The sequence below is a fragment of the Rissa tridactyla genome, chromosome 6, assembly GCF_028500815.1.
Source record: "Rissa tridactyla isolate bRisTri1 chromosome 6, bRisTri1.patW.cur.20221130, whole genome shotgun sequence".
In the NCBI taxonomy this organism is placed as follows: domain Eukaryota; kingdom Metazoa; phylum Chordata; class Aves; order Charadriiformes; family Laridae; genus Rissa; species Rissa tridactyla.
The window spans coordinates 17,627,931-17,653,045 of record NC_071471.1 but is presented as its reverse complement, the minus strand read 5'-3'; the positions used below and the strand labels follow the sequence as shown (position 1 = coordinate 17,653,045).

The following is a 25,115-nucleotide window of genomic DNA, read 5'->3' as shown; positions in this document are numbered from 1 at the left end:
GCTTTCCTCTCAACAATGCTTTTGAGCAAGTCAGAAGCCCTTATTTCCCCCTCCTTATTATTCCAGGCACCTCTCCAGTATAAATAAGAGTAAGTAATTCGTATCCTGAGATGCCAGAAATACCTAGGGAAAGATTTTTCTATCAAGCCTCTCTTTTAGGCATCGCTTCCCACTTTTTCCCCCTCTCTTTGGTTTGCCACTTTGTCACCAAGACGAGTATTTCCCTTCCCAGCCACCTAGGAGGAAATAAGCAGAAGATTGTAAGGGGATGGGGTTGGGTATCATGTGATTTTCTGTAATTCCTTTGCTTTTGGAGTGAAAAAAAGCTTTTGACCGTTCCTACAGCGTGCAGCCATCCAAATCCTTATCTCTGTTGCGATGCAGCCCAACCACGGCTTGCCATGAGGTGCATTTCCTCTTTGCCCGATAGGTGAAGGTCTTGAGGGCTCTTCATCAGATGTGGCATGGGGATATACAACTGCTACTCCGGCCTGGGAGGGACTGAGTGCAATATGGGCAGCCCCCCATCGCTTGCCAGGTGGGCACAAGGGGAGGGAGGCCAGACAGCAAGCCTTGCCCTCCCACCAGCAGCCTCCCTCGCAGGTTTGTGTACCTGAACAGCCCTACAATCGGCCTCCTTTTGTGCCTCCTGCACACGGAGGGATGAGCAACCACTCTTTTTAAGCATTCAACCTCAGTGCTGCATTCGCCTAATTTAATGCCCTTTTTAGTTGTGGGGTGACTGACAACCTCAGTTCCTAACAGTGCTAACAAACCCGGCTGCCAAATAAACTAGACCAAAGGAGACGGCAATAATATACTGATTTGGTCATTTGATTTACATTAGAACAGGTTTATAATGACCATAAATGATTATTTTTACAAGAGGTACATAAACAAGTGAAATTGAAATGACTGCTCTGCATGCTACTGCACATTCCTAATGCTGCATTTATACACGTACAAATGAATTCCCGCACTTCCACCAGCCAATTACTGCCACACAGTGCCTGTGGCTGTGCAGGGTGGCAGTCCCTCCTGTAGTGCATGGATATGGGGAAGCCCATTCCATTCACTTCCACAGAGAGGGGATATTGATGAGAGGTTTGGGGTTACCCAGCTTCCCTATAAATCTTAACTACCTTTTGTCTTTTAAAACAGATGATACTTAACGTTTTTGTGCATTAATCGTAGTCAGACCATATGTTCTGTCTTGTTTTGGATGCAAGGCGAATGCAAAGGTTTTACGTGTAACTATTCCATTAAAGTCTCTCTGTGCTGGGCTCCCGACACAACTACCGCCCAGCCCAGATAAAGGGTGAGCTCCGGTGCTACGTCAGCGTCACTGTGACTCAGTGTCAGGCTGTATCCTGTCTGTTGGAGAACTTGTGCTGTTCCCTTAGCACACAGGGCACCCAAAAATGTTTGGAGCAAACAGGAAAAATAGCACTTTGATTAGGGGAAGCAATTGCGATGTGCAGAAAAGCAGAGATATCGGGGGGAAAAAAAAAAAGGCAAATTGCTTAGAGATACCTGAGGAGAGAATCTTCATTTTCCTTCCAGTAACTTGGGGGTGATGAGTGCTTTATGCCCTCAGCATCCCTCTTGGAAAGCATCCATGATTTCATGCATGCGAAAGGCAAAACAGCTGAGATGTGAAGAGACTGGGAGAGGAGCAAAGCCAAAGGTTGACAGCTAGACTGGGTCTGTGCCGTGCATGGCAACAAGAGAAGCCCGCTCTGCCTGTTCTGGCTGTACAAATGTCAGCACTGTCACTATCCCATTGTCACTGCAATCAAAGCACCCCCTTCAGCTCTGAGCACGAGGAGATCTTTTGTCATCTTTAGTTCTTCCTTCATCCAGCAGGATACTAACTCAAGCATCTTACTTAGCGGTTCAGGTGTGCTTCTGGCTGTGTCAGGTGTGTGAGATCAGACGAGAATATTCCAGCTGTGCTGAGTACAAAGCCCTTGGGAAGGTGTTAGGTCCAAATCTCCCCGTTCTCTGTCTCTCACAGAATCCGGTCCAGAATTATTGACGCTTTGTAAATGTTTATGGATGATGTTTTTATGATACCATAGAAAGCATTTAGGTTGGAAAAGATCACTGAGTCCAACCATAAACCTAACACTGCCAAGTCCACCATCGCAGTGATATTCATAGCCAGGCCTAGCCCACCCTTCACTTCTACCAGTGTGCCAACTGCCTGCCACTGAACTGGCTGTTGATTTTTGCTGACTTGAAAGGACAGATTTGATAGCTCAGCACAGGCCAAGGCAAAAACAAATAAATGAATATCAGTAAATATGGGAACGGGGAAAAATATGAAGACAGCAGTAAGATTAGACATGTACCAAATGGCTTTAAAATGTTAATTGCATTGTATACTTGGTCAAGCATGAAGGTATCTCTACATAATCATTCAGTATATTTCAAGGATAATAATCTAACAATGTAGCAGGTGGGACGAAAAGCAGGCTATTCCTCTCCCAGCCCTTGCAAACAAGGTTTGATGCGTATGTTGCATGGTAATCTCCAGATGCTGAGGCATATGTTGTCATTGGGTAACTTAATTTTTTAGAGGCAGTCTGGGTGGCTTTGTGACTTCTTATAGAAGCTGAGAATCTCTGAATTAAGTAGTTGTTTCTAATAAGCCTATCAAGTAGTGCTTCAGGAACATGGTACCATTTGTTTCCATTGTAGGAAGTACAAAAAAACCCCACCACCACACACAAACACACACATAAATACTCATCTCATCAGAACCTCACTGTAACCTGTATCACATTGGATGTGTAACTTTTGGGAGGCTGCATGATTTGGGGAAGGCTATTCCATCTTTCACTGTTCTCTGTCTGTTTGCTGACAGCTTTCCACATTATAACGCTGCCTTTGATACTTCCAACTTGTAATTTACTGCACCTCACATCAGCAGACGCTGTTGTATACTTGTATCATCTCATGGGATTATTTTTTTTCTCTTAAGAACCTTAACATCATTCTACATTTTCTCTTTTTGATGCCCATCCTATTCTTAGCAAGATCAGGCATCCAGTTATGGTACACCCTAGGTAAATACATTAAATGATTGATCCTGCTCCAAATATGCCTAGGTTTTGCTAATCCAGGAGCCCCAGTTTTAGATCACAGCACTATTGTGCTTGGAGCTGTATGAACAGAACAAAGACAATCCCTCATGAAGTGTTGTGGGCTAAGAATTGTGAGTGACAGGCTTGAAACCCATCAGATCATCGCTTATGCAGTTTGATTTTGTTTTGGAGATAAGGTAAATTACCTTTTGGTAAATGCCTAGACTTAGAAAGAAATGACATCTGGCTGCATCAGTTTCTGGACAGAAGGAGGCAAAAGTATTGCTGACTCTGAAGGCAATTGCAGGTTTCTTCTGTGACCGCCACCCAGATCATTTTAGCCTCTTCATGTCTCCATTATCTCATCTGAAAAACGGGGATAATACTTCCTCGGAGTGCTGCGACATTTACTGTTAGGACTCTGGAACGAAAGATTTTTTAGAAATGTAAAAAGTTACATCTACCATTGATTTTCATGGAATTAGCATCAAGACAGTAATGCTTTGGTTTAAGAACTCCCAAGGTCGCTTGTTACCTGCTTTAGGGGGTCAAAATATTTGCCAGCTACTGAAATAGTTTCCAGCTGCCCAGGTCTCGTCTCTCTAACACGTGTATTATAGTGGTGAGTAACTGTATTCATTTCAACTTATGTCATCTTGGATCTTTCTTCAGGCCAGACTGAACCACTCCCGCTCACAATGAGTAGTACCATACTCCATAAAAAGTCTCATTGATTTCAGAAGGGCTTTCACTGATATGTTGTACTATTCATTGTTAAGTAAGGGAATAAATACCACAGTCTGGCTCTGCACAGTGAAAGCAACTGAAACTGGAGGGTGGGGAATGGGAATTACAGAGACAAGGAAACCTTTCATTTAAAAAAGATGCAAAGAAAACGTGATTCATCTGAATGTCTTAACTCTAAAGAAAAGCTTTCACTGGCAAATGATAGAATATAGTATAGAGGCTGGCATCTGTAGTAAAGCAGAATTTAGAAAGTTCATTCCAAATAAGAATATAAATTACTTGGCTGTTGTATCATAAATTTTACCCAAACACTGGGAATTCAACTGAAGTATGACTTTAACCATGAAAGAATTCCAGGACTTAAAGGATATGGTGTTTCTGGGAGTGAGGCTGGGCTTTGTTTGGGTTTTGTTGCATTCATTTTTCAGTCATGTTTTACAGGCAGATCTTTTAGAAGTTATGTAATACACTGGCAGCACAGCTTCAGAGCTATAGTAAAAGTATGTTTTTTATTTTGTGGACTTAAAAGGCTAAGTAAGGGCACAATAACACCTGAGTGAAAAGTATTTTTATACCTGTAAATGTCTGTGTATCTGCTAGCCTGTCTCCTGGCTTTCTGTCTCCCTGCTTGCGCCGGGGTGGGTTTTTGTGCTCCACCGTCCAGCTGGCACTGCAAAGCAGCAGTATGCTGAGCTGGGTGCATTATGGAGCACCGAAGGTGTAGCTTCCCTCTGTATCTTGCTATCCAAACCAAAGGCAAGTAGTTAATGGTTGAAGCTGGGGGAAACTTATTCAGCCTTGCTTCACCAGTGCCTTGACCTTAAGGTAGTCGTTCAGAGCTCTGCAAGGCCAGATGCGATTCTCCTTGTACTTACAGTGGTAAGCAGTGTTTTACATCAAGTTGGCAGACGTAATTACAGTATGGTGCAAAGAAGTGGAAAAGGGCCCCATGGCTGCATATGTGGTGTTCTTTCCATTTCTAGAGCCAGACATTTTTTAAAAGAAAAGTGGAACTCAATGTGCTGTGCTGTTTTAGACCAAAATATAGGTCCTCCCATCCTGATGCCATCCCCACGCTGTCTTTCACAATCTCCCCTTCTTCCCTGACTCCACACACAGAGAGCAAAAAAAGTTGCCGTCCACATCTGTGCACAGTGTGCTAACGCTGATCTGTGCCTTCGTACTCTGGCAGCTACAACGTGTGTGCAACGATGTGTGTTGGGGGCAGGATGGTTTCTCCCTAGTACGCAGCAAGCAAAGCTGTCCCAGATACTGACCTTGCTAAAACAAGTTGTGTTCGGTCACCTCTGTATCAGCTGCTGTAGAGAACACAATGAGAAGACACAGCGGAAGGCTACTTGGAAAGGTTTCTGGGCACAGTGTAGCTGCTGCCTTGCTGTGGCGGTGCACTGTAGAGAAAACTGGTAGCCGTGCTCCCTGGTCCTGCTGCAGCATTGCAGTTGGATTTTCTTTGAGACGCATTTCAAGGTCTTGATTTTAGTGGGAGGTTCAGATGCTCGTTTTATCTGAAAGCAAGACAACTTACTTAGACACACCCTCAGAAAAGCATTTGGGTGATGTTTGCAATTGCCTATTTCCTATTATTTCCACTGTAGAACAGTGAAGAAAGTTGATGAAAGTCCAACAATCAAAATCTCATGCATGCTTCATTATTTCCATTGCTGCAGCACCCAGAATCCCCAATTAAAGCAGTCTTGTTTGTAATTTGAGGGGCTTTCCTTTTCCATATGTAAGCAAGAAGATGGTAATGAACTTTTAACAGGCTACCTGTGCCTGCTCGGCTTTCATTTACAGCAGACTACCTCATAAAAGGGAAGAATTAAAGCACCGGTAATTTTCAAGTGGGCATGTAAATCAGACTTTTGGTCATGTTTGTGACTCTTTTGTCTTGAAATTTTCCTGGACAGCAGGCAAAGCAGAGAATAATCTTCCAATACAAACCCTGAGCTTAATCGGTCCCTTTATGACTGTAAGCCAAGCTCAACTTTCAGTTATATCAAATTCAGTCCAGTTACGATTAATTTTTCCCTAGCACAAGCCATTATTAACAACATTGGAGACAAACCTCAAATGATCCATATTTTCTCTGTAATGGAAAAAAACCCAAAACACCTGAGGGTGCTTAGCTGCTGCATGTTTCCACCATTTGAACTAGTAGAGGTCCATAATGCATATTCTTGTTCAGAAAGTAATTTATTTTTTTCTGTAGTTAGCAGATTAAAGAGCAGGGCTCCATTGTATTTGATTAGAAAGAATGGGAAAAAGGAATGTCTTGAGAAAACCGAGGAAGTGAAAAATAAATAAAAATCAGGCTTGTGGTTTTAAGGAAAAACAGCAGTCGATGGGCTTGTAAGGTCTTACAGCTATCACCTCTCTCTCAGGTTACAAATGCACAGGAAAAGGTGTTCGGAAAGTAAAACCCCAGCAGCAGAGCCTCCAAATGTCACACACTGGAGGTGCCAGTGACACACTGTACATCCAGCCACACGCCCAGCTTATTCCGCACTGAGGAATTCAGGAGCTGGGCCTTTCAAGTCTCCCTCTTTGGCATTCATCCTACATTACTGAGGCTTTGAAAAGCAGGATTGTTCTGAAAGGGGGATGGCGGTTCCAAGCAGCCATTTGCAATGGTATTGCACATCCATCGTCTCCCGCTAATACACGACCACGTGTACGCTCACATCACAGACAGTGCTCTTTTCACTAGCTGAGCGGCTGGAACGGGTGCCAGAGAATTAGGAGGAACTGGCCAGCCTTCAAGATTTCTTCACAAGGACTTCTTAATCAGCTCCCATGCCTCTGTACCCTCATGTCTGTGTGTCTGGTAATTTGCTCTACTTTACGTACACTCTGTTCATCATACAGATTGGCTTTTTACTTTCTGCAGCAATTCCTCTCGCTTTGCCAACACCTTGCCATTTGCAGCTTTAATGCCTATTGATAGCACTTCATCAGCAATAGCTGCCAATGTATATTCCTTTTACAAGATGTTCATCCTCAGTTTTTATAGATAGTTACAAATTTAGCCACAAACTGATTGAATAGTTCGTTTTCATTTGCTTTTCACATGGAATAGATTCATCAAAATGAATAGATCATCGCAAGATTGAAAACAGAGCTGAAGATGCTTCTCTAGTGTGTATTTTTGCTCCAAGCCAGTCAGCTCTACCAAACCATTCCTGTGTCCCTAGTCTGGTTTTAATACCTTCAGTGAGACAGTTTTTACAGCTTTCCATAGGCAGCTGCCTGTGCAGCCCTAATGCTGGTCCTCATCCCAGCACCAACACGCAATCCTTAACTTGATTTTCTTCTACCACGGGTCATGCTTCACTCCCCAGACTCAGGTGGGGGAACCTGAGCAACGATCTTGTCAGGGAAGTGGAGGAAGAGGAGGCTTCTAATACCTCAGGCTGTTCTGTCTCCTCTGTCGCTCTGTCTCATGCATCAGGCGGTGCCTGTTTTCCTTTGTCTCCCTTTCACTGGTGATGAGCCCTTCTTGTGGCCCTTCACATCTCTGCCACTTTCAATGCAAATGGAGGTTTTGCTCTCTTGGTTGTCACCATGTGCCCCATTCCACCATCCTGTACCTCTCCTTTTCCTCTCTGGCTAAACAGGGGACGCCTGGCTGAGCTCTGCCATGCTCTGATTCACTAGTTGGGGACTGAATGCTTAGTTTTAAGCAAAACCTATTACCAAAAAACATCCCTGTGTATTTGGTTAGTAATAGTAAAGTCCAAAGCAAACTTCCGGCACTTCTCCCAGTTCCATTTCAAACTCACCTTGGTGTAAGGATTATAAGTTAAGCAATTTGCTTCTAATTTTTTCACAGAAACTGGTGGAAATGCAGGGGGAAGCGATGGAATGTCAGCCCATGCACGAGGGACTTTTTTTTTCCTCAAGGGATGATACTACAGTAGTCCTTATACAAGCAAGATTTCTGTCCCTTGGTATTTTACAAGAAAACTATGCTTTTAGAGTTGCATGACCACTGTTGTTCCGCAGCAATTTTTTTCATGTACTATCAATGACAGAACTAAACTGCCATTTGATATTCAGTGAGGCGCAACAATTTGTTGCAGAGAAAGAGATACGAGATTGTCTCTCCTCCTGCCTTTTCTTCTCCCACGCCATAGCTAGAAATAAATGCTCTGGGTGTTGCTAGCTGTCATCTCAAGACATCTTCTACTTTATGGAACAGCCATGTCAGAGCTTGCGGGTTCTGATGGCTTGGTAACATGTCACAGGAGTATCTCTGTTTCCTGTTAAAACAGCCTGTCTTGACTTGCTTTAAGCTCTGAAGATGTCATTAGCCTGCATTGCTTGAGTGTACCAAGGCAGTGATAGCAGGATGTTGTTTAGTGCAAATCCCAACACATATCAGTTGGAGAAGGTTCAGTGAAATGAACAGTCCTGTCTTTTATAATTATTTTGAATGGTTTTAACCTAAATTTGTAACTAGATGGCTAGAAATCTGTGGGGCTTCTAGTTTAAGGCTTGATTGCAGCATTACTAAATGGCTGGTAACTTGGTAACTGTTCTGGATACCAGGAAAGGTTAGGTTTCAATGAAATCGAAATTGTCTACAGTTATTCTTCGCCGTCCTTTAATTATCAAGGTGTATGTCTTCCCATTATTGATCTGACAGTAGTGCATGAATGCCTATATCAAAATCATGATCCTATGATGACAGCTACTATAGATCCACAGAAATTATTGTCCATGTCCCGAGGAGCCTAAACAGGCTGATAAAGAAAACCGAGTGGGGTAAGTTGTCTTCCAAGCTCCTTGTTTTTTATAGGAACTGGTTCATGGCTCAGGGAACTACTCAGCCAACAGCGATTACAAAGACTCTTCCATTCACCTTGCACTGTCTCTGTCAGTCTGGGAAACTCCAACCTCTCTTTGTAACACACCAGTCTTTATGAACTTTGCTTCAGATCTCTAATCTATCCTTAAATTAGGTATTTTTTCCCCAGCTAACTCAGTATGCAGCCCTTTCTCCATCAGCTGGCTCCAATTATGTGATCCTCACATGCTATCTCTGAATAAATGTTCTTTGAAGTTATAAAGTAGAAAGATGCCCTTGGTAAGATACTTTGATTCAATTGCTTCAAATAGGAAGAGCACTGTTGAAGTATAAAGGTTAATTTCACCCATCTCAACTCAAGTTAAACAAGAATTTAATGAAGTCCAACAGATGCTGAGTTTACTACTCCTGAAAATCTAGTTTTTCCCAATTTTTTACCCAGGTAGATACTCTATGATGTTTTCTTTTCTAGGAAAGGATATATTGCTTGGCCTAGACTTTTGTAAGATCTCAGATGCCAGGAATGAGCCTGCTAAGAACAATCCAAGATACTTAGTGTGCTCTTGAAAAAAAAAAAAAAAGTTAAAAAAAAAAAAATCTAACTGCTTGATTTAATTCCCGAGTGGGAGCCCAGCCTTCCTAATGAGTACTGAGCACCCCAAGGAATTGACCTATACCTGTTGTGTCAAGCTTGTGGCCTGAGCTCACAGTCAAGCCCAAATTCCTCTTTGTCTCTGCTCTTTACGTTTTGGTTTTGACTCAAGTCTGACCCAGGGCCGGGAACAGGATTGCAGAGATGGAGAACCAGGACTCAAACCCTTATCCCCACAGGAGAATGAGCCACATGGCTACATGCAGACATGTAGACATTTGGCATTCATCAGTCAAAATAGAAAGTCTTAATTAAAAAGAAAACCCCTTCATAATCCCAAATGAACAAGTGCATACCTGAATTCCAGATTGGATGTTTCGGAGCACTGCTACAATAGCAAATTGAAGGGCCTCTTAAAAGCTATGGTGTCAGTGATCTGCAGCTTAAGTAGATCATGACATAGTTGACTTATACAGCAAAAGTCCATCATATTGAGATTGAATCTGCATGCAAAATAAGGTTTGCTAGGCCTAGACATCCACAGGCTGTAGCGTAGCAGTCCCCGAGTGCAGGTTCACATCAGAGATGTTAATTGTCTCCAAACATCAGGCAAGTAATCTGCATTTTGAAGAATCTCTAAATGGGCATTTACATAATTTATGTTTTACAAAGTCCACTGATGCATATTTGCATAATTGACCACAGCAGTGCCAACAGATCCATCGCAGCACGCGGTGTCGGCTCTCATGAACTTCCAGTGGGTTTTTCCCTTTATTGGAGCTCTTATAACACAAAGAAATTGGCAATAACTGATAAATCTCAAGGGGAAGACTGAGTGCCTGTCAAAGCTTCTGTGGCTGGGTGGAAGCACACAGAAATCAAGACACGTGCTCAGTGACATGAGAAGTGCTCTGCGCGTGCCCATGCCAATTCTGTGCATAGAAGCGAGCAGAGATGGGCCTTTATTCATTCAAGGTCATTCCATTTCCTGATCTGGAGTCTCACATTGCTCTCCGCTCATTTGCAGTGACACCCTGCCGCTTTCATGCTCTCCAACTTCTTCCTCCTTAAAAAAGAATACATTTTCTCATGACCACCCTCAGCCCCTCAGCACGATCTGTTGGAGAGGTGCTGCAAGTGCCAGGAGAAGGGCTTTGGGAACCCTGCTGGCTTTGTCACTAGTGTCACCTCAGCAGTCAAGCTTGAGCACATCAGTGTAGAGAGAAGCTAGTTGAAAGTTGCAGAGCTTTGAGCTCCAATGCAATGTTCATCACTCTCAAAATGGTGCTTGTATCATTCTCACGATGGAGTTAATACCTTGAGAGGTTTTTATCCAATGTGTGAGCTATGGCCAGAAGCATTTTTTCCACATGGCTAAGTGGGAGAAGAAAGCGGTCACCACTTTGTCAGTCCTGGCCAATGTTTAGCGGCGGTGTTACTCTGAAAAAGGGGGAAGATTTATAGCCCTCAGTCTATTATGTACCACAGTGTCAGCAGACCAGCTAAATTCAGTCCTGGTGGTTTTGGTGTAGATGTCTCCCATGAAAACTGGAAGGAGCAGTTCCCACCCTCCCAGAACAGATCTGGGGAATGGGATCATTGCCAGCTCCAAACAGGAATTTCCTTCCTTTAATTTTCTCCACAGCCTGAACACTGCACATAGTCTTCCGCATATGCTAATGGTGGTGCTTCATTTTGTAAGACATTTTATTAGAAAAGTTTATTTTTCACCCCTGGTTGTATATCTTCTTTCCGTTTGTGTTGATTTGGGTATTCGTCATCCTGCTGAATGTGATAAGGGTTCATCAGTTTCACTGCATGCTACTAATAAGATAATGCTTTTAAGCCGTTTGGTATTTTCACATGAAACATGTTCTTCTTGCTACAGATATTCAGTAGAGTGATGGCTCTAATCATCCTCTCCGTCAATAACTGTCAGCCGTGATAGAGCTGGGGTTCTGGTTGCCCGGATAAACCTAGCAATGTGAAATAGAGGATGTGCATGCTGAATAGTTGCCAAACCAGAGCAGGAGAAAAGACGAATTTAAACTTCCCATACCAGAGCTGAAGCAAGCCTAATGTTGTGATGCTTTGCTGCTCTTGATATTAAGTCTAAAATGATTAATCCAGGATAATATCTTGCCACAGTTTCTTTTGATTTCAGTTCTGACTGAAATGAAATACTGGAAAGATTCAATAAACAAAGGCGTCCTACTGACTGACCTAAGGACCAGAGCTATCCTTTGGCATTATAACTAATCCTTTTTGTCATCTAGATTAAAAGAAATCAGATGATATGTGGATTGAAGTGAATTCAGCGTTTATTCTACAATTAAACATCAATTATAATTACATCCTATTAGAACCTCTTTAAAAGATTTTTAGGATAAGGTTCTATCTGTGCTTAAGGAATGACAGAAATACATTAGTATGACTGACCCTGGGACCTGGTGACTTCAAAATGTGGCAGCAGGAATCATGTCTGCCCAAGCTTCTCAGGGAGCAACGGGAATAACTGGAAGAATTTGACTGGTTTAAGAGTGAGGAATGACGAGAGCAGCATGTTTGCAGGGTGACAGGAACCTTTCAGATGTCTTTTAGAGATATTTGTGATTGTTATTCTGTGCCTGCCATGCGAAGTTGATGCCTTGTTTGTGGTTATTATATTCAGGGATTTACTCAGGCTGCTCGAAGCGTGTGTGTTGAACGCACTCTGCCTCGCAAAGGCAACTGTGAGCTGACAACGCTCTGCCCTGAGCCACACAGCTCTTCGGTGGGAGGGGAGCTCTGCTGTGGTTTATTTGCTCCTGCCCACTCCTTAACAATTTGATATCTGCTTATGCTAAAATGTGAGAGTGTGGCTTCCTAAGCAGATAGCAGTCCATCATCCTGCCCCTCGCCGGTGTCTCCTTGTGGAGGCATGAAAAGTCTTTACTTGGTGGCACGGAGCAGTTTCTGTTGTCTCTTTATCTTTTTGCTGACACCCTGTTACTTAATTTGAGTAGTTCTTTCCAGTGTACTTTGGGTGAGTTTGTTCTCAGGGTAGACCCGGGTAGTCAGAGCGTGTAGCGACGTTTCAGAGCCTGCTTCAGTCTGAGACACCTGTCTTTGCATACCTTTTCTGGCTGGAGAGGGCATGAGAGACCTGGGTTCAAGAACCCCTTCTAAATCAGCCATACGAAAGATTTGAACCAAATATCATCATTGCTGCCCATTTTAACTGCTGCCCCAGTTGGCAGATAACCGTCTGCTCTCTTACTGCTTGGTGTGACCCTGCAAGCCTGTGCTGGGGAGGTCTGGCAGAGGAGAGCGGCCCTGCAGGCCATCCTCCACCTCCATCATGGCACCCAAGGGCCGTGGAGCTCACAGCTCCCTGGCGTTTGTGTGCACAGTCGCTGCAGAAACCTAAGTATTTTAGGGCTTTTGGAGTTGGAAATTGAAGGATCCAGAGAATTCTTATGCCCCTAGGGCTAGACAACAGCTGAATGGGAGCTTTGAGAATCTCAGTGGTGCAAAACCACTCAGCTCTAGACGCTAACTTGTCACAAACATTCTTGTGGCTTGGTGTTGCTGGTGCACAGGTTGTAGCATACTCAAACCTGACCTTCCTCTCAAGCTATGTGATTTTCTTCTTAGGGCACAGCGAAACTGTAAATGGTGCCTATATATGACCTGTGAGTTTCTTCAGCTGAGAGAGATGCTGCTTTTCAGTTTTTGGCCTCAGGGCTGAGAGACATATGCCTAACTTTAAGCAAGTGGGTAATTTATTTTGGTGGTACAATCTCTGTTTAAAGTTAAGCAGATGAAGTTCAGATCCTGGCTGTAAACTGAACTTGCGTTGCTGCTAGCATAAGAGCATATCCAGTCCTTTTGCAAAATAGAGCTTTGTCAGTTCAGAGCTGCAGAGCTGAATTAAAATCCTGGTTGCAAATGTCAATTGCAAATACAATTAGCAGTTTATGAAAAGGCAGGATATTTGTAACGTGAATTTTCAAGCAAGAAAAGGTGCAGTTTCCCCTTAAGGGAAAGAATGCCAACAACAAATGCTCTTTTTCGTCTCGAGAAATTAAGGAGTGTCTGGGGGAGAGGAGCTGGGATGGCTTTAAATGTTTTTGTACTCCCTTCCAAAATAAGTTTATAGTTTCCCCATATACAATTTAATTAAGCCTTCGATTTGACCTTTGTATTGAGCAATAAAAGTTAACTGGGAAAGATGTGGGTAGAATGAGAGCACAAACAAAGCATGCCCCACGTCAGCCAGTGTGAGAACTGTTTCTGTAACCAAAACTAATGAGATCATCAGGACAAAAGCAACAGCCAAAGCATTTTCAATTATTACTAATATTTTTCTTCCTTGAGCCAGTTTATATTTTTCTTAATTACAGCTTTGAGCTGTGGCGTGATATTTAGCAGATGCCTTCGGCACTTGGCGTGCTGATCACTTGCACACTCCAGACTGGCAGGGGCACCTAATCTTTGAAGTCTAGAGCACACATTCATCTTTAACCATAAAGGTCAATCCCGCATTCCTCGCATCCCCCCAAACTCCCATTAAGTTTAATAGGAGTTTTGAGCATGAGAGGCATGCGGCATCGGGATCGCTCTCAGTCTTCTGGATATTACCAGTGAGGCATGCACAGAATTTCTAAACTTAACTAATTAACTGCACCATACAGTGATGGCAGAAGGCTGTCACAGAGCTTTTTAGTTGTTTCTTTCATTACAAGAAAGTTACAACAAAAGTTCAACAGATTTACTGGGAACATCATGTTTTACAGATACTTCCATGCTGTGTTTCAGGATATCATGTCAGCTGTGCTGCAGTATGGACGAGGTATCTGGCAAACTAAACAAGCTTAAACATGCAACCACAAACATGTGCCTAGGCCTAGACTAAAAACAGATGTTTCCAGGAAATGTAAAAGATGTTTGGCATGTTTTAAGCTTATACTTTCAGCTTGTCTGCATCTGAGTAAGTCTCGTATTAATATAAACAAAATGACAAAACCTTTTCTTGCAAAAGACTGACTGATTAATGGAACTACTGCTGAATCACACAAGGTTTGTTAGGTTAGGTTATTTCTTCCCAAGGAAAATGATGGATTGTTCTATCTTGATATTTACTATGGCAGGAGCTGAGGCAGTTATACGTGTGGGTTTACTTTTTAGCCCTCAGAAGTAATACAGTTTTATTGTGGCTCCTGAAAATCATGCAGGGTTTGCTATGGCAGCTGTATATCAAAAGCCAAATAAATACTGGGACAGGTTTCCTTACAGCAGTACGGCTGAGATAACGTCCTGCTCTCTCTCTCAATGTATAGGTTGCTTCCAAATGCATATAGACAAAAGATTGTTTGGGAATGGAGGAAGGAGTTGCCATTTCATCTGAGTGTGGCTTCCTGGCACCTGACATCTCAACTTGTCTCACAGTTGTTCCTGGCTTTTCTTTGTTGCATTTTTTGTTGTTGTTGCATTTGACTTTTTTTTTTTTTTTTTATAACAGTAGTTCCTGAAAATTCCAGCCAATGTTATTTCTTGAGAAGAACGGGTATGGTTCCTCTCCGTCTGAAGAATTTACATTCAGAGTGTGCAAAATGTGTAGGAAATGAAGTAGTTCTCTGGCTGGCCTACAGATTGGCCAAACATCACACAGAGTTTAATGCAGAATTAAAAACTGGACATAGATAATCCTAGTCCCAATTCATGACTAGGCCAACTTCTCTTCAGTCACACACTCCTTAAAAAGAGAAACTGAAAGGTCGCAGAACCAAAATGAAACATATCAGTTAACCTTCGCAATCTTGTCCTGTGAGTCTTCTGGAGAGGCTGGCCTGAACCTAACACAACTCAGTAGTTAAGTGAGGAGAGTGACCTATTCGGTTGTAACTCCTGTAGTTCTTCCCTTTTCTGGTTAAAGAACTTTTCCTCCTAAGGCCAAGTTCCCATAAGAAGGTGTGTGGGGAAAAGGCTTCTATGGACACTATGTTCTCAGGCTGAAATAGAAAGGGGTAGAACAATCCATACATGGGAGGCTGCAGAGCTGTTAACTACTCCCTTCTGGCTCCAAAAGGGATACATTACACCTGCCCTTTACTGACTAGTATTATATAGCGGACAATAACAGACTCCAGAATTTGGAGAATTGCATCACAAGTTCATCACGCTTTGGGAGTGCTCACATTCCCATTTCCACAGCATTCCTGTTTCCATTTGTCTGCTGCAGCTGTAACTGGAAATAATTAGTGCTGGTCTTAATGTCAGGATAATAGATTATTTGGAAATTGTTGGTACGTTTTATGGCGACAGCATTGTTTTGCAATTTCAGAGCTCCTTCCTTTGAATATGTAAAAGTAATTTCAGCTTTTGCTACCAGAAGTGATAAAAAGCTAATAATAACACTGCAGCATCTACTGTAATTTAAGAGCCGGTTCCACCAAGTTGCACCTAGCTTTAATTTTCTTATGAAGCTGTCAGCCAAAACCAAGCCTGTGATCGAAGTGAAATTTATCAAGCAACTGAGCTACAACTTGGGGAGTAAATGCAGGTACTGACCAGTTCACTGTAGACCTGCGTTATGAGTATCATTACAGTCATGATGAGGCATTCAAGACCAAGGCATTAATTTGCTATTGTCGATGCCGACATTCTGTCTTTTTAAAGCACGTTGTTTGCATGAAAGTCTAGGAAGAAATGGACAGGTCTGACTTCATGTCATTAATGTGGGAAAACCAAAATAAACAATCTCCCCTTCTTTTCTCCCCAAAAAGCTGGGTTGAAAGTTCTCCCTACAGCTCATGGTGTAAAACTGACGGAAACGTGTTCAAAATCTCCACTTCGTTGTGGACATGGTGGATCAATGAGCATCGATTCTCCACTGTCAGTGCCCCGCTCCATTAGAAACTGGGCTGCTATAATTAACATTTAGAGGATAGTCTGGCAGATCTCTCTGTTTTGTTTTTATGCCGAATTGCCTCACAAGGGTTGTACGCTGGTCTGGTGTGATGATCCGTAGCCTTAGATGTATGCAGGCACCGTGGCTGTTGGTTAATCGCAAGTGTGCTGCCTGAGGAACAGAGGTCCTGAGGTACAAACACATTGCTTCCACCAGCCCTAGAGCCTTAGCGTTTGCACTGGTTCACAGAGTCTGCCGGTGGCCCGCTTTGCTCAGCCGAGAGAGGTGAAGGGCAACAAGAGCTGGATCTGAAAGGTGCTGGGGCAGCTCAAACACAGGCTTCCCCCAAACTAATGCAGCTTCCCCCAACATGAGAACAGCCCATTCAACTGCCCTTCCCCTCCTGCCTTTTTCCTTTTCACTCCAGAAAGACTTTCTCTTCCTCTCTGTCAGCGTCAGCAGCAGCCTATCTAGGGACTCATTGCATTTACCCTTCAGCTCGGTGGAGACAGTGTTGAGCATGATTCAGGCAGGAGGCGAGGAGGGTTCAGTGGCGCTGGCAGATCTTTGCAGGGAAAAACTCCCTGTCACACTGATCATTTGCAATCACAGAGAAAGGACTCGGCTCAAGTCAGGTCAAGAGAAGGACAAAAACGTAAAGGGGATTCTGTTAAATAGATGAGCTTGTTCATCCCTTGGCAGGGCAATAGGAAACCTTTACAGACGTTGAAGTAGACCTTGTTGATGGTAATGAACAGTAATGCTGTTCATTACTGAACAATAGCATGCAAGTACACCAATAAATATTTACATCTTTGATAATCCCTACAGTAGCAAACTGCACATCATTTAGGTGAGGGAGGGGGGAACTAACAGCTGGGGTGCCAATATGGCTTGAACTTGCATCAGATAGCCTAATAATAACCTAAAAAATTAGTAATCGCATTGTTTTTCCCCTGTGTCATTATTGGCTATGTCTGACATTCTGGACATGACCCAGCAATGTGTGCTTGAGGCCAACCGCATCCTGGGCTGCATCAAAAGAAGTGTGACCAGCAGGGTGAGGGAGGTGATTCTGCTCCTCTACTCTGCTCTGCTGAGACCCCACCTGGAGTACTGTGTCCAGCTCTGGAGTCCTCAGCACAAAAAGGACATGGTCCTGTTGGAGCGGGTCCAGAGGAGGGTCACAGAAATGCTCAGAGGGCTGGAGCACCTCTGCTACGAGGACAGGCTGAGAGAGTTGGGGTTGTTCAGCCTGGAGAAGAGAAGGCTCCAGGGAGACGTTATTGCAGCCTTTCACTACTCAAAGGGGGCCTACAGGAAACATGGGGACAAACTTTTTAGCAGGGCCTGTTGTGATAGCACCAAGGGGTAATGGTTTTAAACTAAAAGAGGGTAGATTTAGACCAGATATAAGGAAGATTTTTTTTACAATGAGGGTGGTGAAACACTGGCACAGGTTGTCCAGAGAGGTGGTAGATGATTGAGTTTGAGATGTCCCTGCTCATTGCAGGGGGCATTGGACTAGATGGCCTTTAAAGGTCCCTTCCAACCCAAACTATTCTATGGTTCAATGTGTGACTCACCAAATGCGTTTGAAAGGCATGCTCAGCCCTTGCTATAGGGGAGGTTTCCTGTTCCTAAATTACATGATAGTGACAGTTTTGACTCTCCCTTTTATCCTTGCTAGTCTCTCTGAGGAATAGTATTGATCCATACGAGTATTTATGAGAAGTTCAGTGCCATCTGAGCGACACGTGCATTACTGGGTAGCAATCTGCAGTTAGATCTTTGAGGTGAAGATAATCCTAAATGCTCTAAACATCGAGGTCAAGTAATTTTCATTATGTGCTTTGTTTACGCTGTCAAGATGTGAATTTAACAGCAGTTAACACGGATGAAAGTTCAGCTAAGGAAGTGGACTCAATCTCCTGGACTAACCAGGCTGTTCTCTGCACTCTCAGTAATCACGAGGCCTAGAGGGACTCTGAGCCATCTTCACTGACCCCAACAGACCTCGTCCTCGGCAAGAGTCCCAAAAGGCTGTTCACAAAGGCTGCTTTGGCAGTCAGCTGCCTTCACTAAGTACCCCTTTTGGCAGGGTCTGAATATTCACACTGGGAACCTGGATAAGGGAACAGCACAGTAGCTACTCCAGTGGCTGTATCGCCATCATGATGCACTGATAAATAAACAGTGTAGAATAATATTCATATGCCAGCGTCCAAAAAGCTGTTGCATGTGTTAGCCTGAGGTTAGCTGAAGCCTTCAAAGATTTTAACCACTCCATTTCTGGAAAGGAGAGAGGGACTGATGATGGGAAGAAAGTTTCTAGTGATGGAGAAAGCTTTTAATTGGGAAGCATAAAGCCTTTAAAAAGCAGAAGGTAAATACTAGAACATACCAAAGTTGCATGGTTGGTTTGGTTGGTTTTATGAAGTCATACTCTGGGGGCTTGATTCATTGGAATTGAACATCTGGGGTTTGCTTTGTTGAGACTGGAGTTTCGTTTCTGTGCTAGTCTTCACACTGACACTTTTTTTTTTTTTTTAGCATGCTCACTATTTTTTTGCCTTTTGAATGTCAGTAGTATGCTGAACATAACCATCTCTGACGCAGAGAAAAATATTTAACAGGAAAAAATCACTTAACTCAGAGTCTCTCAGCAAAAGCCCTGGAGTGAGTAAGCAACAGGAACTCTGAGGAAACTGGAATAAAACTCAAAATCTTTACACTGCTGAAATTTCTGCCTTAAAAACTAAATATAGGATTGAAAAGGATCTTGAACTGAATTAGGACTGAGGCTATTTTTATTTATTTTTAAGAAGAAAGAAAACAGAGCATTTAAAATAAAATGCCAGTTTTGCACAATTAAATCCCAAATTAGAATTGGCCATGAATAGTATAAGATACTCTGCTGTAAAGACAGAGAGAGAATTCAGAATGTAGTCCTTCCCGTGGAAAGGATAAAGGCAGAATTTTCTAATGTATTATTTAACGCTTGTTATGTAGTGCATTAAGCAGTCACTGAGAGGAAAGCTTTTAAAAACCAACAGCCTCTCTGATAGCATTAAATCTTACCTTAGATTTTTGCTTAAGTCAATATTAAGAAAATAAACGAATTAATACATTTCAGTCTGCCCGATTTATAGAGGCCAATCAAGTTACAATGCTGGACATGGCCAACTGAAAGAGGGGAATAGATTTACCTGAGTGAGGTCTTAATTTAATCAGCTGGCCCCAGAGAGCTGAAGTCAGCAGGCTGGGATGATATAAGAGGCAGCAGAGAAATAGTGCCTTTACCGCAGTCGAAAAGGAGAATGACAGTGATGGAAAGGAGTCTAGGCAGTGTCAGAACACACCTATTTCCATGATTTATTCTTAATTTACTTTAATGACAGTCTGAAGGTTGTCCATTTTTCTTTAAGTGTCCTCAGAATACTGATATTTGCTAAACATTTAAAGCATGCTTTTTCTCCCCCTCCTTTCTGTTAGCTCCTTTGCGAGTTGGAATTGAAGAGGAGCTATGTTCACATTTTGCCCTAATGAATTACGAGCGCAGTGGCAGACTGCTCTTTTCCCGCTGTATGCCTTGCCAGCCAGCGTCCCTTCTCTGCAGTCACCCTTGAGTCGGGTCTAGGAATCACAGGCTCCTCTGGGATTAATGTTGATATTATGATAAAATGGAGGAATTCATTGCATTTCTTTTACAGTTAATACTGGCAAAAGAACAATGTGTGCTTTCCCAATACAATAGCTCATTTTTATTATCAAGTGAGTTTATTGATGGTTGTTCAGAACTACTGACAAGCAATGATCTCAGATTGCATTTACATTTCTGGAATACTTTCCATCTTCCCAGTTTCTGCCAGGAACTTGCTTCTGTGATTCAGAGTTTTTATTTTAAGATTGGACTGTTGTTTAATCTGCATTACAAATCTATGCCTTTTGCTTTCTTGTGTATGTGCACTGCATTCATTAGTATCACAAATCCTTTAAGCTTGGACCTGAACAATTATTGTTAATTTATAGATTCTTCCAGGTAGGAATTTGGTTTTTGCCAGGCACTTGGGTATGCTTTTACAGATTGACTGTAAAACCATCATCCCATCTTTGGATGAAATAGTGATTTTTTTTATTTTTTTTTTTTCCCCCCACAATGCCAGTGGGGGGGCATCAAGAGGGTTCAAGGGCGATGTGATCTCAATAATACTTGCAAATAGCTTGGGAATGTCAAGATAAATGGAAACCCTTATCAGTCATTTTCTCATTTAAAAAAAATCTGTGTTTTTGCAATAAAGGACAACTGCTACTACTTTCTTATGAATCTACTCCTTTATATAAAAGATGCCCCGAATTGCCCCAAAATACATCTGGAGGGAGGAAAAAAACCCAAGTGATACTGTTCCATACTTTAAAAACAAAAAATCTTTGTACTTGCTAGGAAAAACAGTGAAACAAACTTGAAGCGTTTTCTCTTTGTAGCCACTTTTTTGCCCACATTGAAGAACAAGGCATATGAGACACCTATGTATTTCCTCACATCTGCAATCTTTCCTGCCAGGTTGTCTTACCATATCAAGGGTCGCAGCTTGCTTTAAAGCCAGAAAGTTGACTATTACACCAAGTCAATATGTTCTCCGGTCTCCTCCTGCAGCAACTCCGCAACTTGATGGGTGTTTCACTGGGCATGTTACAAACCCACTCAATCCTGACATGGTGTTTTAAAGCATGAGGCAGTTCCCATCCCAGGTGAAACTGAAGGTACTTCCTGTGAGAGAAAAACAGGTTCTGAGACCAGCCACCGCAATGCAGAATGCCTATTATTCTGCTCAGGCTGTGTCTACAAGGAGACAGTAGGGCAGGCCAGTGAGAGAAGACTTGTTGAGCGAAACAGTGGGTGCTGAGGACCCAGCGCCCACTCTGGGTCCAACTAAAACATTAATAAAAGTGCCCCATCGCTCTCTATACATCGTTCAGTTATTCAGACCAGTGTACGCGTTCCCACAACAGACAGAATTTAAAGCCACTATTTAAAAGATATGTGATTAATCTTACGTTTACTTTCATGTTTTCAGATATACTCAAGGACAAGAAAACCCATCCAGAAAACAGAAACGAACCAAAACCAACTGTGAAAAAGATTGACACCACAACCACCACAAGCACTGTCAAGTCATCCTCTAAACACAGCGTAACTGGAAATGGGAGCAATCCAGCCCGGAGTTCCTCACTTGTTATTTTAACAGCACTAGCAGTTCTGTGGCGTTGTCAGCAGTAGCTGCGTTGCCTTGCAGCCACTACGCAAGCGTTTCTGTCACTTATACCTACAGCCTTACCCAACAGAAAACAAATTTAAGTGGCTCTCTAGTTTATATGATGTTAGAATAAATAGAAAACGATATGCTGGAGTTGGCAGATACCGTGTCGTCACTTACAGTGTCTGAAGATAGCCTTTGACAAAGCCCACCCAAGATACAGAGGGAATGATGATGAGGGTCTGAGTAGCTTAAATTATGGGGTAGAAATAATTGAAAACACAGAAACTGTATATGTGTGTGTTATTGTTTTTCTCAATTTTGTTCACTGGAATCTGACTGGCTGGTTTTGTTTGTTTAATTTTTCTGATAAATTATATGAATGGTCGGTCTTCAAATTCAAGCCAATACATACTTTATTTTTCTAGTGAACAGCTAACAAGCTATGTCTACAGTTGTAAACCGTGTTAAAGTGAAGTACTCTCTACCAGCTTGATGAAATTCCTAAGTGGTTAAGAAGATCAAAGCATGTTTGAAACTCCTCTTCACTATTACTGTTTAGATTGTAGGAAGCAGCATAAAAGCATATGGTGTGTCTAATATATCAGTATAGTTGCCTTAACTATGGAAAAAATTAGAAACACTTTGTTTACTGAGGGATATAGATAGCGAGTTTCCCTGCCCTGCAAAATGCCATGCTTAAGCATATTCTCAAGGCTTACTGGATGAATGTCCAGCAATGGGAAACATAAATAAGCATAATAATGTTTTATCCAGTTGAATGCAGCTCTGTACAGAGAAAAAAAGGATGATTCAGTTCAAACTTTGCCTATGTGATGTTAAAGAGAAACCGACTTAAATTTTCTATTTCCCAGAGATACAAATTATTGGGAACTCCCATTAGACACTAACTAGATTTTGTGCATTGTGGATCTCTGAAATCAACTCTGTTTCATGAACTGTGTATTATTTAATTACATTTAATGTTTAAAATTTTGTATCATGGTAGGTGTAAATGTAAAGCAATCTGAAATCTAGAACACTCTGTTACGCATCACCTTGATTGCTACCCTAGAAAATGTCAAAACGTGCATTATATTACAAGGCTATTTCTTTTTTAATGCATTTTAACTTTTTGGATGAAAAAGTACGATAATAACTTCTAATGGGTTAAGACTTAATGTGCGTTTTCCAACAACTGTTTACAGTGCCATTGAATATATATATATACACAAACACAACTGTATGAATACAGCAATTAATATGATAAATATGTGAAACATTAGAATTGTTATATTTACTACATTTCATAACTATTACAACAGTTTAATGGCCATTTTCATGTTGTAGACTATTATTATGTACAGTTTTATAAGATTTAATGTAAAACACTTGCCTTTGGTTTTTTGTAAAACATCTCTTTGATACTTACGCAGCCACTGACGTAACTCAAAAGAAGAACCCTGTATCTTACTAATCAACATCAGGCATTTTATCAGCAACTTTGATTATAAAAGACAGCCTGACTCAAAGAAGGTGCCATGCTCCAGTATTACTACTGGATGTCATTATATAGAAAGTGGCAATAATACAGAACAAGTATACAATGAGTGAACAAAGACTTACTAGTGTGTTTTCAGATAGTATTAGTGAACATGTCTAATTATGTTTGCAGAGGTGGGGCTTGAATTTTGTTTTTAATTTGGCCTCTTAGATCATATTTACAGACATAAAGGTATAATCAGAACCATCGACACACCCAGCTGCAAAGGAGGTGTCTCTGAAGTGGCGGCAGCTAAGTTGTCTAAAAGAGAATTCAATTTTAATGTTGAAAGGAGGAGATAAAATGGAAAAGATACTTATACTAACATGAAATATTTTATATTTGAATTCTGATTTTTAAAAATGATAACTAAGTAGTGCTTTCCAGTCATATCAGTGAAAATCAGTTTTGACCAAAAGTACAAAAATGACTGTCCTGTATTTTCCAGGGTTTGTGAGCTGCATCAGTCTATTGAACCATAATTAAAAATGCTGGTTCTTGTATTCATTTGTACTGCCCTTTGGAAAAGTGCACTTTTACCTGAGGAGATGTGCGAGTCGTGTCATTTGTACAGTGAAAGGACACTGTAATTCACTGCAGCCTTAAAGGATCAGTCGAGATGGCTGCTGTTAGATGGGTTGGTCTCTGTGCACACACAGAAAGGTACCTCAGGTGCTGCCACCACCAGCTCCTCAGGTAATGCCAATCACTGTGGCTTCACTGAAGCAATTCAGACCTGTTGCTTGTGAACCTGACCCCTAATTTAGCGTTCTCACATGTAAGATGCTCAGTCACCATTCAGGCAAATGCATCTGCGTTGGCACACTTAAGTCTCCTTCAGGATTCCTATGGATAGAGCTGGGGTTTCAGGGCTACCACAAATATCAGTTGTGCAGCTTGTAGTTTTCAGTTCTTCTCACCTGCAGAGATGGAACTTGAATGCACAGACTTATGTGTCTTTTTGAGGTCTTTTCTGTAAAAGGTTTTGTGCTTCTAGCTTGGAGCTAAAGGCTAGCCTTGTATTCAGCCGTAGCAGAGGAAGTTGCAGAAGCCCTGCAGTAGGCATGTATGGAATAACTCATTGTTTCTTGTTGCTAAATGTCATAATCTTGCCAAACAAAAACCTCTGAAAAATCAAGTGCTTGAATTTTGTGTTTAGTTGGCAAATATTTGTATGATGTAGTATTCATGTTGCGAGCTAAAAAAGACAACCCTTTTAAAGTTTCTGGAACAAAACTACAACAGGTTGAAACTGTGGGGTGAGATAGATTCAACTCATTTCATTGGATTCAGCCAGTATTTTAATAGACACAAATTGTTATGGAACGAAGGAAGAGACTGGAGAGGACTCCACACCTATTAATCCATTTCACACCAATATACTTCTACGCTGTAAGAAGAGTACTGGTCAAACCGGCATGAAATATGTTCATAATGTGCATCAGAAATGGTGCAGCTTTAAAGGGCAATGCAGTATATTTTTAGTGATGGTTTAGGATTTTTTTTTCCTCAGGATCAGTTGCATTTACATACTAAAAAGAGAGTATTTTCCATCAAACAACAAATCTATACCAGCAAAGGCAAAAACAACTGGCTGTGTCAGATAAAGGAAGTATTTCAGGTGAATAAGATACCTGTTCTACAAAATCTTACTTCGTTATCCAGGACACTGTAATTACGATGTAATTACAAAGGTCTAAATTCAAAATACCTTCAAACTTGTTTATGTAATCTCAGAGTACAATAAGGCACTAGTCTAAGAGCATTGCTGTAGCTTTGCCTAACAGTTATGAATTGTATTTAGCCACTGCTTTTGGAATGTTTATTGTTTTGCTATGACTTTCTTTTAATATTTTGCTGTGCCAGCATTTGTGAATGCCAGCGTTGGAAAATAACTGCTGTCATACATTTGTGAGTAAAATCAATCTGTAATTTTCTCTTGATAGCGATGCAGGCTTCTTACCAAATAAGACAAAATTGCCGTGGGCATGCAGTCCGTTCTTAGTGTTTCACTGCTCTTTGGGCTCCAGGTTACAGCAGGTTGATGTTAAGAGCTTCCTCTGTCACTAGTCCCCTCCCTGGCTATGAAAGCGTCAGGGAGGAGAGTGAACGTGGGTGGACAAAAGCATGTGTGGCTGCGATGTGCCAGCACATGGCAACCTCTCG

General features: G+C 41.9%; 1 protein-coding gene across 2 annotated transcripts in view; it reads left to right on the top strand.

Moving 5' to 3' along the window:
- Nucleotides 1–24,892, top strand: part of LOC128910883 (glypican-5-like) — a 387,498-nt gene extending 362,606 nt beyond the window's left edge. For both annotated transcript variants that reach the window (XM_054204811.1, XM_054204810.1), the window contains one exon: nt 21,227–24,892. In XM_054204811.1, the coding sequence (XP_054060786.1) occupies nt 21,227–21,429 (203 nt within the window). In that variant the 3' untranslated portion in view covers nt 21,430–24,892. The remainder of the gene's footprint in view (nt 1–21,226) is intronic.
- The last annotated feature ends 223 nt before the right edge of the window (nt 24,893–25,115 follow it).